Source organism: Myiozetetes cayanensis, unplaced genomic scaffold (assembly GCF_022539395.1).
Source record: "Myiozetetes cayanensis isolate MyiCay16 unplaced genomic scaffold, myiCay2020 scf5-8, whole genome shotgun sequence".
NCBI lineage: Eukaryota > Metazoa > Chordata > Aves > Passeriformes > Tyrannidae > Myiozetetes > Myiozetetes cayanensis.
In genome coordinates, this window is record NW_026087742.1 from 41,411,953 (window position 1) to 41,429,989 (window position 18,037).

The window sequence follows — 18,037 nt, forward strand, 5'->3', positions numbered from 1 at the left end:
GGATTATAAGGAAAGGTTTGAGATCTAGGAGTGAATAGAGGTTCTTTTCCACAAATGTCTTCACTGACTTTTTGGACTGTATCCACTCAGTTGGGTTTTAGTATATTTAAATTCTGCTCTCCATAGATAAGCCATCAACAGAAAAAATGTCAATGATGCATTATGACTTTTAATAGGCTTTTACATGATTTATTGATGTAAATATACTGCAAATAAGTGGTTGAACATTAAAGGGCAAATAAATGTGTTTTCTTTAACATACAATTTGGAAATGAACAGTATAAATAGAACACAGTCATCACCACTTTATTTTATGTCATTCCAATCTACTGTCAATTTCTTTTCATATACAAATTCAACTTTTTAAAATCTTGAATACCTAGAAATCTTGCATAATGAAACATGTTATTTACACTGTGTATGAATCACAAATAATTACAAATAAAAAGTATACAAAATGACTAAAATGTATCATTGCATATAAAGCAAAGAAGACATAGTAGATGTTCTGATTAACTATAAATGCTTACATATTTGTACATATATTTCTAATCTGAAATTGTTAGATGGTATATCTGATGATTTTGATCAGGAATACTAGTTTTATGGCTGCACTACTGGAGAGGAAGCAATATTTTCAGACATAATGAGCCACTTAAGAAACATTTATGGATGGGCATAGGATGAAATGTAATCATTTTAAAAAACAAACAAAAAAATATTTGACATCGCAAAATATAAGCAATTGAATTCATGCCATACAGATACATTGTATATTAAACCAATACTGTCAGATGGCATTGCAAATAAACCATAACAGAGTAGTAACATTTTAAAAATAAGCAATTCACATGGCATTTGTATCATAAAGTGGCAGATGTACAATATTATTTACATTGCAAACCAACGAGATAATAACCGCATGAAACTGCAGCAAACAAGTTGTTCAAGACATTGACCACAGACCTGATTCATAAAATACATAGGCATGTGTGTAGGATGTATGGAAAAATTAGTCCTTAGATATCTGGAATGCTGCATTAGACACTGGACGTGTGAGTCCCCACTATGACCACCCGATGAGGTACGGCCGCAGTGCCCCACCCTGGCTCACAGCATCTGCGCTGGGCCTTGCATGAGGCCCCTGGGTCCTTTGCTCACTGTTCACCTGAGCACACGCATGGAACTGCAGCCTAAATGGCCCATGTAACTAAGCTTTCAATCCAAATGCATGTCAGGGAAAAGCGCTGGCCTGTCCCTAAATGGAATGCGCCACACATCAACATATTGGACTATGGTTCTGTTTACAGGCTACACGTTACCCAGCAAATGTAACTCTTACAAAATCAGACCAATGGTGGTTTTGCACAGCAAGGAGTGTAGGATACGGTTTCAGAGCTCTTTGCAGACTCTTAGCCCAAACAAGGCCTCATATTAGGTAAAACTGGAGCCACATGGTTTGTTTTGCAAGGATTACCAGGAGGTAGGAAGCCTGCAGTTGTTCAGAACACGGGGTTTCTGGCATGCAGTACTGACCAGGGTTTTGACTGTGATGCAATAATCTGCTTTACTTGTGAAGGCTTAGGACCACCATTGATCTGTCCTGATTCACAAGAACATTCAAAGTTCCTACCACAAAACCTTGTTGGAAAGAGAATCCTACTTGCTAAGTCCCAGTAGGGTATTTGGGTATTGACCATTTCAGCAACCAATCTTTACATAGTTGTTACTAAAAAGAAAAGTCACCTCTTGCCTCATGACAGTATTCTATTATAGCTGCTCAGTAAAAATTTTATCTATGGAAATAGAAATGCAGTTCCTATGAGATGGATGATCAGTGTTGACTACTGTATTTGAATGGTGTTAGTTCCACATGTGGGACATGAAATTTGATAAATGAGCTCTGCCTCACAATTGACCTCATTTGTTTCTTTTTTGCCTTCCTCTTTTCTTATATTTCCAGACAGTTTTCATGACACGAGAGAGAGTAGGTGATACAAATCATGTACTCCTGCCAACATCTGAAATTCCAAATGCTGCAAATTTTTCCTTAAGATTTGCCCCACTGAAGTGCATGACCATGTGTCTGCACTAGCTGAGCAATGTGTCAACATGTGTTGTGCCCACACACATCAGCTCTATAGCATAAGATGAGCCCAGTGCACTTAAAAAGTTGATTTGCCCCTAGCAGTAAACATAAAATATCCATACAAAACTTATCACCTGATATAAAGAATTGTTCTGCACGTGTTTAGCGTGGTCTTTTATCCAGGATTTCCAGGCATTGAGCAGCCCAAACAAAGCCAATGACATGGTTGAAGAGATGTCAACAAATTCCAGAAAGAAAAAAAAGATATCACAAAGGAGATAAACCCATCTTCTCTACCATGGGAAAACAAGACTGCAACATACTACCAGATGCAGTCTTCACAAACAAGAACTTGAATAATGCAAAGACACAGACTTAAGCTAATTATTTGCCTTTTTAAGTAACAAGAGAAAAGTAATAAATAGTCTGGGTGGTATTTTGGGCAGCTGACAATGTAACTGAACTGGAGCACTTCATAGTGTCTCATTACTATGCTTACAAAGCCAAACTGTCAATGACTTCCAGTGAATTAGCCACCTTTGTGGCAACTAAAGTCAGTCTGGATGGACTTGGCATCTGGATGGACTTGGCGTCTGGATTGCACTTACTAAGTAATTCATACAAAGTAATCAAGTCATTTTTTTTTTACTTTGAAGCTCTTCTGGCTTCAAAAGAAAGATTGTGAGGGACAAAATAAATATTTTATAAGCAGCTCTTATGTGTATAAGCAAATGTTAATGAGGAAAAAAATCCAATTCAGTAACTTCCCTGTTGTAGCACTTTTATAACCATATACACACATTTTTTGTGTGTAAAATTTCTCAATTTGTCTTAATATTCTGTCTTCTTTGATCACCTCTTCAGTGACTTAGCTGTGAAATAGAGGTATCCTGGCCACAAAAAAATGTTCTTCAACGGAGTTTCTCTGGAGAATGTTTTTATGGATATTGTGTTACTAATATGACAAAAAATAATTAAAGTGAGCTACCTACCAGAGGACAAGGTCAAATAAAGTGAGAATTGTCTTGAAGAAAACTTGTATGATTTTTTTTTTAATGCACATAATTTCTCCATTACAGTACACTTCCACATATAATGGAAAACAGAAATTAGAACAGATTTTATGAAGACTGATGCCAGTGTCTATGGCAAAGGTTTCATCAAATATATCCATTATAATGACTCAAGAAACTGTGAAACTGAATAAGCAATGCAAGAGCTTCAGAAGTTACTCAGCTGAACTTCAAAGGGTTTTTGTTGTCTTGCAGATCACTAGTAACTCATAAATGAAATACTGGATCTATTTCTTTATGAATCAGGTACTGTGCAAAGGTCATGCACTGAAATAGCTCATTACTTTTCCATTTCAAATGCATTAATGGGGAATCAGTAGGATGGAGCCCACCACAGGTTAACTAGAAGCATGAGAAAAGAGTGCAACTGTTAGTATTTAGACAATTGTTTATATTTAGACAAGGCAAAACTTTGCTTGGTCCTGTGAAGAACAAGAAAACCTGTACTTTGTTTATAAACATTTATATGAATACTAGCCTAAAACTAGAGGCATTGAAATAGATGAGAATATATTGTATATTGCTTTTCTTATAGAGTGCACATTATGTTTCTAATATGGTAACAAACAAGTAAAATCTTTAGAACAAACTAAAAGGACCTCACTGTAACAAACACCATTATAGTAGGTCACACTATGAAAGCAAGATGACAAGTCACAACACAGTGCAGGCATGCTGTTAAAAGATAGTCTGGAGTACTCTTAGAAGGCTGTTTTATCCTTCTGCTACCTTCTAACAACATACCTGCATGAGTTTTGTAAAGTTCTTTCTTCTTGTTTGAAGCCTTCAGTGGCTTTGAAAAAGGAAGGGTAAAAAAAGACAAACTGTCTGTCCTCAGCTACACTTTGGAAGAATCATATCACCAAAGCCCACTCAAAAGGAGGCAAAAAGATAAAATTAAGAAGTATCAATAGAAGCAGAAGAGAACAAGGCCATTTAACAAATTACTAGTTTATTTTAAAGAAGGCCCAGACTATTGGCACTGTTTGCATTTGCTAGAGAAAAGAAGTGGCTTATCAGGAGGAGATTCAGTAAAGGCATTCACTGATCTCTATAAGCCTGTAAGATTTACAAATAGCATCTGCTTTTTTATTTCCCAGCAACACATGAAGAAAGACCCCTTGCTGTATGCAGACCTGTGTAAACAGTAACTCACAAAGCAGTGATTTTAAAACAAGAAGAATAAACTTTAGATTACATTTTTTCCAGAAGCCCATAGGGTCACAGGTATCAAGACATACACTGTTATAGGAAGAGCAGTACAAATGTTAAAGCTTTTAAGACCATATATAGTTCACTGCACACACAATTTTCCCATGGCCTACACATATGGCACATCAATTTTTTACATAGACTCGTGTTACCATGGAGGGATTAATACTGAATTCAGCTGTGTTATACTGCTGCTGTGGCCTTGAATAACCTGCTCAATGACACAGCACAGGCCTGGTTGGTACATACATCATGCACTTCAACTGCTCACAGTCAAAGACACAAATGACAGAATCAAACTTCACTGCTTTTTGTTTGTTTTTTTTGTGTTTTCGTGTTTTTGTTTGGTTGTTTTTTTTTTTTATTTCAAGTAGGTAAGTCTTTGGTTGCTCTGGGGAAGCAATAATAACTGAAATAGAAACTTTCAACCAGAGGTACTTGCTGGAACTTCCAGACCACTAAGTCTGCCAAACAACTCCCAGTAAAAAACCCGAAATGCAGCATGTGATAATTTGTGTGGACTCTGCTTCCATTGGCAGGTGGATTCCTTTGTGGAACAGCTAGTTACAGGACAAATAACCAGACTCAATTTTGCAATTACTCCCTTGGTTTCAGTGTGGGAAGATCTTGGCTTATATGCTTTCTGAGCTTTTCTGTTCATGCCATCTGACAGCAAAACCTAAAATCATCTAACTTGCCACATCCCTTTCCAGTAGATTGCAGGCTGATGTTTTAAAATAATGTTCAGCTTTACAGAGTACTAAAATTAATCTCTTAACCACTAAGTTGACAGAAATGTCTAGGGACACCACCTTATCTCCTCTGTGTTTTACTAAAATGTAAGTACTGTCATTAATTAGATTATCCTTTGCCTGTAAGAAATTTTATACAAACAGCTTAGGTTCACAAATGTCACAGTGCTCTAAACCCTGATAGAGCTTTAGCAGTCTTTAATGGCATCTAAGATTATTTTAATGCTAAGCATCCGTTGTTGATAGTGCAAGGTTGTAATCTTGTTAGTGCAGAATGCTAGTACAAGTCTCTTCAGAGAAGCTTTATAAGACAACACTAAACCAGTATTACAGAATTACACAAAAAGCATTTGCACTGAGGGGAGATTTGTCTGTTTCACAGGAGTGCAGACTTTGAGGTGGTCAATCTTCACATTCTAGGACTACCAAATATTTTTATCCAGCTTCCAAAACAGGGAAGTTTGAAACAAGACAAGCAGAAATTCTCAGCACTCAAAGCTGAGACTAAAACTTTACTCCACTGCACTTCTGTCCTTTGGTCTGCTCTCAGTAAGTGACGCACCAACAATGTGCAGCTCATAACTCTTCCTAAAATTCCCACTCCTAAAACTGAGCATCATGAACTCAGGTGAATATCCATCTTCCTACAACAATCCAGGCTATCTTCACACATATATCTCTATTATTATAGATGGTTTTGACCACCTTAGACATGAATTAGCCCTCAGATATTACTTTGGCAACACTGAAATTAAAGGGAGAAGTTGAAAGATACAACTCTAAGGCATCAAAGTTAATTTTTTTCTAGAATTAACTACAGAGGAAATGAAGATGTGTCTGAATGAATCGCCACTTAAATCACCAATTTCAGAATTACAGATGACTCTCGGAAAAAGTGTTTAAACAAGTATCAGAAGTATACGATTTTCCATTTTTGGTTTCATGAATTTCATGACTTCTGATTAGATGGGAGAGTCAGGATCACACTGACAGAAATCTGCAAATTTGTTATCAGTTCCTCTAGGTGAAATATTGCATGCAAAGTTCACTTCGCTCTCAAAGGCTTTGGGAAGAGACTGAACTATGACTTTATGAGCCTAGTCTGTGTAGTTCATGCCAATAATACTCGCTTGTTTTGCAAAAGTATCTCCTTATCATGAATTTATCCCACTGAAATATATAAATATGAACCACCAGATAATTTTTAGTAGCATTCAGTTCCATCTTTAAAGTTGGCAATAGAGGCAGAGCAAAGTGGTAAAAAGAATTAGAGAATTATATGTGGCTGTGAAACATTGGTTGGACTCTCCAGGATAGTGATCTGAAAATGCCTTAATATTGATATGTTACACCAGTGAATTGCACAAACAGAATATACATAGCCTCCTCAAAACACTACGGGATCCTGCAAAGAAGAATTTTAGTAGAATTTTCGTGAACTGGGAAAGGTTAATATCAAATCAAGAGGGAATTTAAAGTCAGTCCTAAAAGTGGAGCCCACCATATTCAGAAAAAATCCCCAGGCAGTTACTATTCTCTTAAAATGCTTGGCTGAAAAATACTTGTGTCATTAATCTCTGGGCTCTGAAGTAACTGAAATTTAACAACTAAAGGGATGATGATGGCCACGCCTTTTACTCAAGGATAGGTGCCAAAGATACATGATTTGTTCAGAGCAATCCCAAGGGTAGATGATAACATATCCATATCCCAAGATAGCTATCAGGGAATGTTCATATATTTTGTATTATTTATTCCTAACTATTTTTTTCTACATATTTAAGCATTCATATCATGTTTTATAAAATAAAAGTATGCCATGGAATGTGTACATAATGCGTAGGATGTGCAATGCAGATAACTGCTGGTGCTGCTTATCCTGACATTTCTGTTTCACCACTGAACCTTAATGCCATGATAATAATGGCACACAGTGAATGCCAGATAAATCGTGTAGATGTTATTTAAATCCCAAAACCAAGATTAGTCTTGACCTCTCTTACAGTGATGACCAAAGGCTTCCACGACAACAGAATTTGGAGAAAGGAATCTAGCTTATAAGATATCTAAAAGAGAATGAGCATAAATACTTTGCAAATATGTTTCACAGTGATTTGATTTGCTGGCATAATTTATTATTTATACCCTACACTTGTCAATGCTTCAGATCTGAAATGCAGAGGTTTTATAACAGGTGTGCAGAAAAGACACACGCTACAGAAAGAATTTCTAAAGAAAGTGGTGAATATTATTCCTGAGCTATATATCCTGACCTATATATAGGTCTGAATTCAGATAGCTTCTGAATACATAAGTAAAAAGAATTACTTAAGTCATAGTAGAAACGGCATGAAACTAGTACCAGCCTTGTCTTCAGCTGAGACCCAACCTATACATTGCAGAACTTTTCACCTTCACCACAGGCTTAGATTTCCTATCTGCAGTGCACTGCTGCAACTTCAGGGTCATATGCAGAACTGTGGAATTGCTCTGCTATGGAAAATAAGTAACTGAAGAAGAATGAAGAACTGGTTTGTTTTGTTTAGTTTGTTAAATTCAAGAAAGCAGCAATATAGCAATATGAATTTTCAAAATCATGGCACAAAACATAATTCTTTAAAATGCAAATGTTTGAGGCAATAGAAAATAATTACCCACTTTTTAGTAAAGATATACCAAGGTTTGGAAACTTGCTTTCTCTGTAGCTCTGTTACTAGATTTGGATTTGGGGATTTTAGTTTTTATTTTTCAGTTGAATACATTTAGCAATAAATTATTTTCCCCTCCTTCTTGCAAAGAAGATAGAAATGTCAAGCCAAATACTCTTCAGTATTCAAATAATGTCTTTATCGTGCCTTTCTTGAGGTACATGACTTGGAAAGGACTGTAGCCAAACTGATTAGCTGATAAAGCAGAAACTGCAGGGTGGATCTAGAAGGTGAATAAAACAGAATGAAGACTAAACCCTGCTATTCTTCTGCTTTGTGATTCAGATTATTTTTAACGTAATTTTACGGGTAACTTGCTTTCAGTTGAGCATTTTTTGCTGCTTTTTCTCCAATCGTTACGATATTTTGATGTACCTTCACCTTTGTTACTGAATTAATCCTTCTCTGGCAAGCTCACAGTGTCTATTTTTAACTCCATGAGCTACTCAGTTTCTCTGACAACTGCAATTTGTTGGAAGAAATGACTAGTGTTACGTTGTCTCTGAGCTATGAGCCCATTTGAGAAATTAGCTTCTTAGCTGACCTTTAAAGCAAGTGAGAATAATGTGCCTGCAATTCCACAGGGTTTGGATTTCATTATCACAGCAGTGTGTATGAGATGGGATGTCCCTGCTGCACAACCCTGCCTCTCTGTTTTGTTTTCCTGGTAATTATAGAAACTGTCTCTCTGCAAGTTTTCTCAGCTCTTGAGGACAATACTATTTCTAATCCCTTTTCTCTGGAGAGTGACATTTCACACTGTGGAGGACTGCATATATTGATTCTTCCCAAGAAGAAGTTTCCCATGGCTTCCATGACCATGATTGTTGTGAAAATCACCACAGATGTCCAAGGATCAGAATGGCAATTGCAAACAGAAGAGAGAAATATGGGAGCAGTATAACAGAGTGGCAGCCTCAGTCCTTCCCACTTGCCTGTTTCAGAGCCTGACACAAGATCCTGTCAGAGAATCTGTCTACTCCAAGTGCATAACAAAACTAACACAATTTAGGACAGCTCAGAGAGAAGCTTTAGTAAATATGATCATAGTGAGAGAATGTTCAGCCAGCACCTTGCCCTCTGCTCTCCTGTTCTTTCCCCAGTGATTACAAAGACCAACCTATATACTGTTTTGGGGGGAAAAAATGGTGAGAAAGAATGACCATTTCAGTGTTAAAAAAACCAGATATCCATTCCTAGGAGCGATGGATTCCTTAAGTAGCTTGCTAACTGCCACTATGCCAAGAAGGAATCAAGCAGATGATGATTTGGAGAGATGGCTCTTGGTTTCTGTTTTACATCTAGTTTTGCATTCGGTATTGAAACTCACAAAGGAATTCCTACTCCTACCTCCAAAAAAGTCAAATCATACAAAAAACCAGGATGCTCTTTGCATTTAAACTTCTTAGACGTTCTTTTTCTGCCACAATTTTTCTATGAAATTAGAAATACAACTATTATTTAAAAAAAACCAAACCAAACCCAAACTAAAAAAATAGTTCATTTCTCATGCAATTCCACTAAAAATCTAAGGATTATGGCCTCTAAAATTCATCCTTATGCCTTGAGAGTTCATCGCATTATGTACAGTACTTTCTTCCATTATGTATGAATAATCTCTGGGTCATCCAGCTTCCAGATAGATGAAAGTTAACATTACCAGCACCTCTATGCACAACTTCTCTCTCCTACACACATACTTTGCTTTCTTCAGACGCTTTCTCTCAGTAAGATTCTTTCCTATCCACTTGCAGGACCTACGACAAGTTTCCAGAGAGGAATGCTTACATGTTTAAACACTGACAAGCACATAGGACTTAACTTAGAGATGTAATGAGAATCACTTACACTCACCTGACACTCCCTCAATAGATGAGTTGAATTCGATGGAATTGGCTTAACAGTGCTTTCTCCCTTACAATCCCTCATCACATTATAAATGGGGGTAACATGCCCCATCCCCACTGAAAATCAGAACATTCATACACTCACAGCAACTCATCTGGGAGCATCACTTTGAAAAAAGGTACAAAAAACTGCATAGATTAGAAAAAATCCACATTTCCTCATTCAGCACAGGTTAGTACTAGAAAAATGCACCTTTGCTGCTGGTTGGATACTTTAGAATTTGCTTTTATACATTATCATGAACAGCATTTCAAAGAAACATAAATGATACAGATTTATAACCCACATTTCCAAAACTTATTTAGGCATTCAGAACCTCAGGATCACTCAGCAAAGTTTCCTTCAACCTTCAGAAAGAAGTTGCATTTAAGCAGAGAAAATGAGATTGAGAAGTAAGTCCCTTGTGTGACTTCAAAAACTTTACCTTCTTCTTCTTCGCAAATACAAATAATCTGAACTGGGCAGCCATGCTTTGAGTATACAGTTTCAGAATGATTTCAATCAACCAGAAGTGCCATAGAAACTTCTAAAATAAATATACCTGTCAGTAACTCTTTTTCTCTTTTCCTTATGATCTGTTCTGTGATGCAATGGCTCACTTCTGAAAAAATCTCTTCTTGATGGTTATTCACTTCTAACCTTGCTCTTTTGCAATAAGTTCAGAAGCTCTGATATTGATTTAACAGTATGTTCCAATCTCTTTAGGGAAGGAAAAAATAACACCTTAGAGGAGTACTGGCAATAAACAAATGCCAGAATTGAGTAAACAGTATTTGCCCTCTCTGGGTATTAATCAGTTTTAGCATCTGTTTACTGTTGTGCATAAAGCAGAAGTCATCCATTATATATACCTGCCTTTTTCATTGTTCATATTTATATCTGGGAATATCTTACATCTCTTACCAGTACTCTTTTTTCTAGGATGTGAGAACAGTCTTACTCAGTGGGCAGCCTTTTAAAATACTCTGTTTACAACCAAAACTCTTTTCTAATTCTGATCTGTAGTTCTGATTTTGCTCTTCCTTATTTAAGTAAATAGCAACATATATTTTTAGAAAACTAACAAAAAGACACCACCTCATAAAATCAAATGATTCCACTACATGCTCTTCTTCTGTGAGGAAAAGGATGGAAGGACAAACAAATGCCAGGGCATTATTCTGCCACTTAATGTTCTGCTAGAAAGTGGTTTTTTAAGGTGATACGTGTACAGGAGTCTACACAGAAGAGATTAGCATGGCTTTATTTATTGCTTTAAGTGTAGTCATTAGAGAGTATTGCTAAGGAATACCTAGAAAACAAGTAGCTCAATGTGAGACCTTCTACTCATGGAAAGTTAATTCTGGGCCTACAAATTCACAAAAGCACAAAAAATGTATGGTATTGATAACCTGGCAACTCTGTCTCTGCTCTTTACAATTTACGTTATCACCATCTTTATTACAGAACAACTAAAAGGGTTTATACAGGCATTCTAGCATACACTTCAGGTGAACTTGGCACAGAGGTTTTGCATAATTGGGCTAAGAGCTCAGACCTGAAAAGCTTTTCTAAATCACAGTCTTAATGGCATCCAGGAGTGGTGATTGGCAGTGCCAGCCTCATCTGTGAAGGCTTCAGATACGAGGAGTAGAGGTTTGCAGAACTGCAGTAGCACGTGTTCTTGACAGTCACTATGGCTACCATATCAAATCTTTATTTATCCTGGAATATCCTTATCTATCCCTCTGACACTTAATTTGATTCGATTTATTTTGGCCAATGCAAAATGCTGGAAAGCAGTAAGACTAGAAGATCTGAGAAACAGCACCTGGGCTGAAAAGAATGTAAATCAGTGGGATCAATCTCATTTATCTTGGCCATTCTCAAAAAAAAACCAGATTTCTAGTCTAGATTTGCATCTGTGGTCACTGAGAAAGTTAAGCACATTCAAGGATTTAGGCAGCCTCATGCTGTATCTAGAGTAGAGGGGACAAGTGCCTGAAACATTTACCTGTCCTCCAGTCTTCAGAGGAAACTTGATTCTTGGAGAACCAAAGCGGGCCAGAGAGCTGCAGGCACTGCTGCCACCAAGGTAGCCAGTGTGTTGCTCTTGATTCACTTTAAATCCGCTGCCTCCCTGGTAAACACTTGTTTCTCTGAAATTCTGTCTTATCTTTTTGTCCAAAATAAAACATGTTCTGTTTTACTCTACCTTGGAAACTAAAGTTCCCGGAGCAAACACCTGGTTTAACATCTGCCTCCACTGATCCTTTTGCTAAGGCTGCCAGCATAGTTGCCACTTTACATCACATGCTGTATTGGCCTCTCTAATGTGAATCCCAGCCCAGGGGGAAGCAGACTGAAACGCTCCATGCTGGTTTTCATAGGCCATTTCGTTGTCATAGTGACACAGAGATACTAACCTGGACCACAGATAACTGGAGGTCAACCTTTCTAAGTCACAGGAACAAGAAAGCATGTGCAGAGGTGAATGACCTGTTGCCTGTGACTGAATTGTTGCCTTCCTCAGTTTCACTGTTTTTCTTGCTTTCATGCATGATTAACAGCCAAGCCATGAAAGATCAATCCTGATTATGAGGTTAAACAGTTTACAGATTTTTGTTGTAAGCCTGCTCATGCATTGCAAATTAGTAATGTTGTTAAGGAGTAACTCCTATCTGCACAGATAAAACATGCTAAAAACATGCCATGGACTGTTAATGCACTGACTTCAGCCAAATCCACCAGTGACAATTTGCACTGCAGTCTTCTCCCTCTCTAGTGATGTGAGTGCCTGCCGTGTCATTTTAACAGTTTTGTCTTTGCTGAAAGGAAGAGAAAGATCAGCCCCTTAACCCCAGTTATTCTTTAGATATAAGCAGCCATGTCAACAATATATGCCAATAAGAACAATAATAGAAATTATTCACTATCTATATCACATACAGTGTATTAAGGGAAGGAAAGTGGAGGTCTTTTGAATAGCAGAAGCCTGATCAAGAGCAGAACAGAGCACGCAAGATGATGGAATTATGAACAGTAGCAGAAGCCAATTAACTCCTGCCTGTTGAGTCTCCTGCACACTCAGCATCTTCAATTCATCCACAGCCTCTACTGTCACTGGCACCCTCAATCCTAGCACAGTGCTATAAATAATGTATTACCTTGAGGGAAGGGAACCAACTTTTTCTGAGTTTGACAAGCTTTTTTAAGCTTCTTGTTTTGTTGCTAATTTAAGCATATTGCTATTTCCAATGCTACGCATGTAAAATTTTGCAAAAAATCCCCAGAACCCAAAAATGAAGCCAGAAGCTCTGGGACTGCATTAGGACAGGGAATTCGCTCTTCTCAGTGAGCTCTGAGAACTCAGCAGAGGTGAAGTAGTGGCCTGAGACCTGAAGAGGAAAACCCAGAAAATGTCTTAAGTTTGCAATGCTGCTGTTGGGTTACAGATTTCTTGGCAGGATGGTCTGCAAGAATATGCAAGTGTGGCAGCTTGTGGCAGCTGAAGAATCTGAAAGCCGTCCAGCAGTTAAACTTGCCCAAACAACTGATGGTGGTTTCAGACTCATTTCCAATTCAACACAGCAGTTTTGTTGGTATCTTTTCCCTTCATTTTTAAATGGCTGGGGAGAAGGATCTCTTCAGAAAAAGAAATATACAGTGTGAAATTGCTTATCAGAGTTTAAGCCACAGTGCAGTGCTGATACTTCTAAATACATGCAACATGTCATGATTTTGCACTGCTTGGTTTATATAGGAAAAAAATTAAGAGGGCTGTTAAATACACCTGATCCTGCTGTTACACTTGGTGGGGAGCACCATAAGCACAAGAAGAGATAGCATTGTAAAATGGTATATGTATACATGAACTGCAGTGTGACCTGTTAATGACTCAACCACAAGGATTTCTTCAGAACAGGCAATTCCCATACAAGATTTCCCAGGTTTTAAAAGCTTTGGTTTTCTGTTTGCAGAGGCATGCTTCCAGGCTTCAAAATGTCTTTCTAAACAGACTCGGATCTGAAACTGGAAGTGGGAATGAGCAGTGAAGCCAAAACCACAATCTCAGTTAATGACTATTGGCTCTCTGGAATTAAAAAAAGAAATATCCTTTGGGATCCTGCAAGAAAACCACACTTGGAGAGTCCTGGTTTAGTAGCAATTCTCCCATGCAGGGGCTTTTGTCTTTGAATGGCAAATATTACCAGAGTGATGCAGAACAAAAGTTATCCACCACTCTACCACTTCCATCACTATTTCCTTCTTGCTCTGAGTTCCTGACCTCTATGCACTGCATCACAGAAAAGCCTGTGCGATGGGGAGCTTCAACCAGATGGAAAAATCTGACACAAGATCTGTAAAAAGTGCTCTGCAGGAATGACTGTTGAGTCTGTTTACTTGGGCCTCATGAATTTTGTACACAAAAAAAAGACCACTGGATCTGCCTCTGTGATCAGTTCGTGGTCTCTCATCACTCTGAGACTGGAGCAGGGGGAAGATGCACAGAACAGGTTTGTAGCCAAGAGACCGATGAGCCCAGTCAGCTTTCCTTTGCCTTGTTCGGACACTATGTAGTAGATCTCCTCCCTCTCTCTTCAGAGGGGTGGATTTGTCCCACACAGAACTCAAGACAGCAGATGTGGCTACTTGTAGCTATGTGAAGAAACACAAGCACGTACATTCTTACTCAGAGGAACAAAAGACCATCTGTTTCATAGCAAGGAAAGTATTGAAAGAAAATTTCAACTACAGTATATGATTTCTGCATCCATTTTAGCTCCTCTAACCTCTCCTCATCATCATTCCAAGGTAAAACATTCTGAGAACTTTTTTATTTATGAAGACAATGCCAGGCCAATGAGAACATTTTCCCTGTCACTAAAAGTAAGCGTTGTTGAGTCTGACTACCACCTATTTGGCATCACAGCATCACTCTTGATAATGAATTTCATTTAACTTCACAAAGGTGTCCAACAAAAAAAAACTTGCAACCTGAAATTCAAGGCAGCTGATGCAACTACAAAGTTAAAAAGTGCTGAGAATTTGTTTTACACTTTTCTCACAGTTACATAGAAAAATGTCCCTAGATAGCCCAAATTTTTTTATTAACTTCCCTTGTCATAACACAGAAACAATAACATTATACTTAGCATCAGTGCTGAAGTTCTAGGTATGCTACCTTTACACAAGCTTATAAAAAGCAGAGACAGTATATTCTTACACAGTAAGTCTGCTCTAATTTGGGGAGTTAGGTGATTTATTTGCAAACACTGTCATTGTCTCCATGGTGATGCTGACACCATACATCTTTGTGACTATAAATTTCCTTATACAATAAAGAGTATCTGAGAGGATGAGGATGGTGACACAACTGTTTTAGACGGTTTCTCCAATTTGCTAGTAGAATGAGCATTTATCCACCATTTCCTATGAAAATGTTTCCCTCAAACAAGATCAGCTACAGAATTAACCTAAGGCATTTCCTACTGGCAACTGTCTGAGACAAGTTGAGCCACAAGCTTTTGGTCTGAACCTCTATGTTTGTTCTCATCATACAGGACTATGGGTGGTGAGAAGAGAAAAAGATCTTGGCCAGAGAGATTGGCACTCTGATATCAGCACCTACTGAACAATAAGGATGTGCCAGTGAAGTCAGAATGAAATCTCAATCTAATGATGGTTATTTGAAAAATCTTCACTCTAGGGAACTAGATATAAACATCAAAACCACAGATTTATTAGCTGGGAAGTGGCGTTCTTCTTCCACTGGTGAAACATGAACTTTGATCCTTTTATGATTCTTACATGTCTCACTGGTGTTCCCAGGGAAAAAAATGCATGCTACATCCTGTGTCTGTGCAAACTAATAGGCTAAAACTTGTCATCCTGGGCAGAAAATTGTAAGATCTGTAGTTTGGGTGGAAATTCTGTAACCTCAAGTTTGAACAGTTTTTATAAGTCATTTTTCAGACAGGCCATAGAACTGCAGATACTGTTTATCAAGGGAGATAAAAGATTAACTCCTCCAATCCCAAGGATGGTCTAATATTAATGTTCCAATATCAGTGTTGCTCTAGAAAGTGAATGAATTTCAATTCAAGGAAATTTCTGGGCTAATTCCCATGCACCTACCCTCCTCAGGCAATAAAAACCCCACTCCTGCATAATAAGTTCAGATGTCCTTGATATGCTGAAGTCTGTACACGTTCAAGACAGAAAGATCTAACTGGATGATCTGGACATATGGTGAAAGTTATTTACTTATTTTCATAACGTGTCTCACATTATGGCTGCCAAATCGATAAGCAAACTCACTTCTGGTCTGGATTAGATAAATGCAAAGTTTCTCATGCCTCCTAGTGCTGCTGAGTCTTACCTTTGATGCCAGTGAGTTTTGATTAATGCTCATGTAAAGCAAAGCCACTTTAAATCACTGCACAAGTTTTAACTAACAATATGCAAGTCCAGGACAACAGCCCACATCAGTACAACCCCAAAGGCAGTACATCTACAGAGGAAAACTGTCTGCCATTATTTTGAAAAGGAAAACCTGAGAAATAAGCAATGCTGAAAAATGTGCCTATTAGGGGACAGATACACATCTTGCTTCCACTGGATTAATTGAAGACAATAATACTATATTAATTTATAACAGGAAAGAACTGGACTTTTTTTTTCTTTTTTTCAATTGACCTAGACTAATCTAAATCTTGAACAGCCATTTCCAATAACCAGGGAAAGTACTGCCTTCCTCTTTTTGGTAGTTTTTTGACCTTCATTAGATAAAGCAGGAGACCTTCAAGCCAATCCAGCAACAGAGGAAATTTCCGTATGAGCAATCATTATTAACAGATTGGATTTGGAATATACAATCTGGACTAGGAGCACAAGTCCAAATAAAAAAATATGGAAAACTGGTATCCAGAAAGCTTCCAGTGTCTGCTGGAATTCCTCAGAATAAGTTTTCACAGGACCAAATTTTTTTAAAAAGTTCAGGGCTTCTACCAAAATTCAGTCTGCCTGATAATTTAGAAGGCAAACAAACCCCACTGAAGAGAACTTATCTGTTTGTCTACACATTGATCTTCTGCACTTTGCATTGTTCTGGAAGGACTAGACATACAGCACTGTAGGACAAATACTGAACACTATTTTATATAAGAAGACAATGCTCATCTAAAGCTTTAGCATAAACATCAGGTAAAGAGATTTACCAAAGTGGGGTCTTTTTCCTGTAAAATATTGGTATTTTTGTTGCCAAAAAAAGTCAAGAAATGCCTTCTTCCTACTAGTATAATAATACATTTGATAGGTAAAATGTATGAAATATACAGCAACTTCTTCTGAAAAGCTATCTAAGCTCACTCAGCTTACAGTATGTGGAATGTAATTATCCAGAAAGTGAAATATGTATAAAAATAGGTAAAATTCCTACAATATTTGTATTAAATTATAATTCCTCCTGCCAGGAAGGTTACAACAGCTCTACAGTATATGTATGAAATGCTTGTTCATAAAGTTAAAAAACATCATTACCTTACTGAAGAACACATTAAATGTAGGAATGCATAATCAGAACTGACTCTCAATTCTGCTTAGCTGGTGCAAATCTACAGAGAACCACCATCCTTTCTGCACAAAACAAAACCAACCTCTAATTTGAGAGTTGGGGTGTTGTTTCGTTTTGTTTGCCATAGAGGGGCCAGACTGAAGTTTACGAAAGAAATTCCTCTGGAAGTGGAAATAAATTGCTTAATATTTTTTTTTCCTATCTCCACTTTATTTACTGACAGCAGTCACCCACCTTTTAAAATGATTATTGCCTGACATTACATGGAGCTTTTACTGCCTGTTCAGAACAAGGCAGAGACATACAAAGAACTTCCAACTCCCCTGTCATGACCCAGTTCTGGGCTTGTGCTTTTTTGACGAGTCTTTGATCTGCAGCAGGCCTCATAGGCTAGTCTCCCGGAGGAACATGGTGCCAATGTTGTAAGAAACCTTTCTCACTCTGGCAGATGTGATGGAGGGTTTTGGCGGCTTCTGACCACTTCTGACCTCAAGAAAGTAACAGATCCCAGGAATTTCCTTTGGAAAGTTTTCTGGAAGCTCTTCACGGGAACGAGGGATAAAAATAAAATTTTCTTCCTTTTTCAAAAGCCTAGGGGGAAAAAAAACACAAAACAGAAGAGAGGGGTATAAATAACTGTAAAACACATTCCAGAAACATCTCTTTGGGAAAGGTTGAGCCCATGTGGTACCAAGTGAAAAATGAGTTAACAGTATTATGTATATCTAAAGAAATCCTAA

At 37.7% G+C, this 18,037-nt stretch overlaps 1 protein-coding gene across 1 annotated transcript in view; it reads right to left on the reverse strand.

Moving 5' to 3' along the window:
• Window positions 1–160: 160 nt before the first annotated feature.
• Window positions 161–18,037, reverse strand: part of GUCY1A2 (guanylate cyclase 1 soluble subunit alpha 2) — a 154,941-nt gene continuing 137,064 nt past the window's right edge. The window contains exon 8 of the mRNA XM_050333617.1: window positions 161–17,888. Within this exon, the coding sequence (XP_050189574.1) occupies window positions 17,681–17,888 (208 nt within the window). The 3' untranslated portion in view covers window positions 161–17,680. The remainder of the gene's footprint in view (window positions 17,889–18,037) is intronic.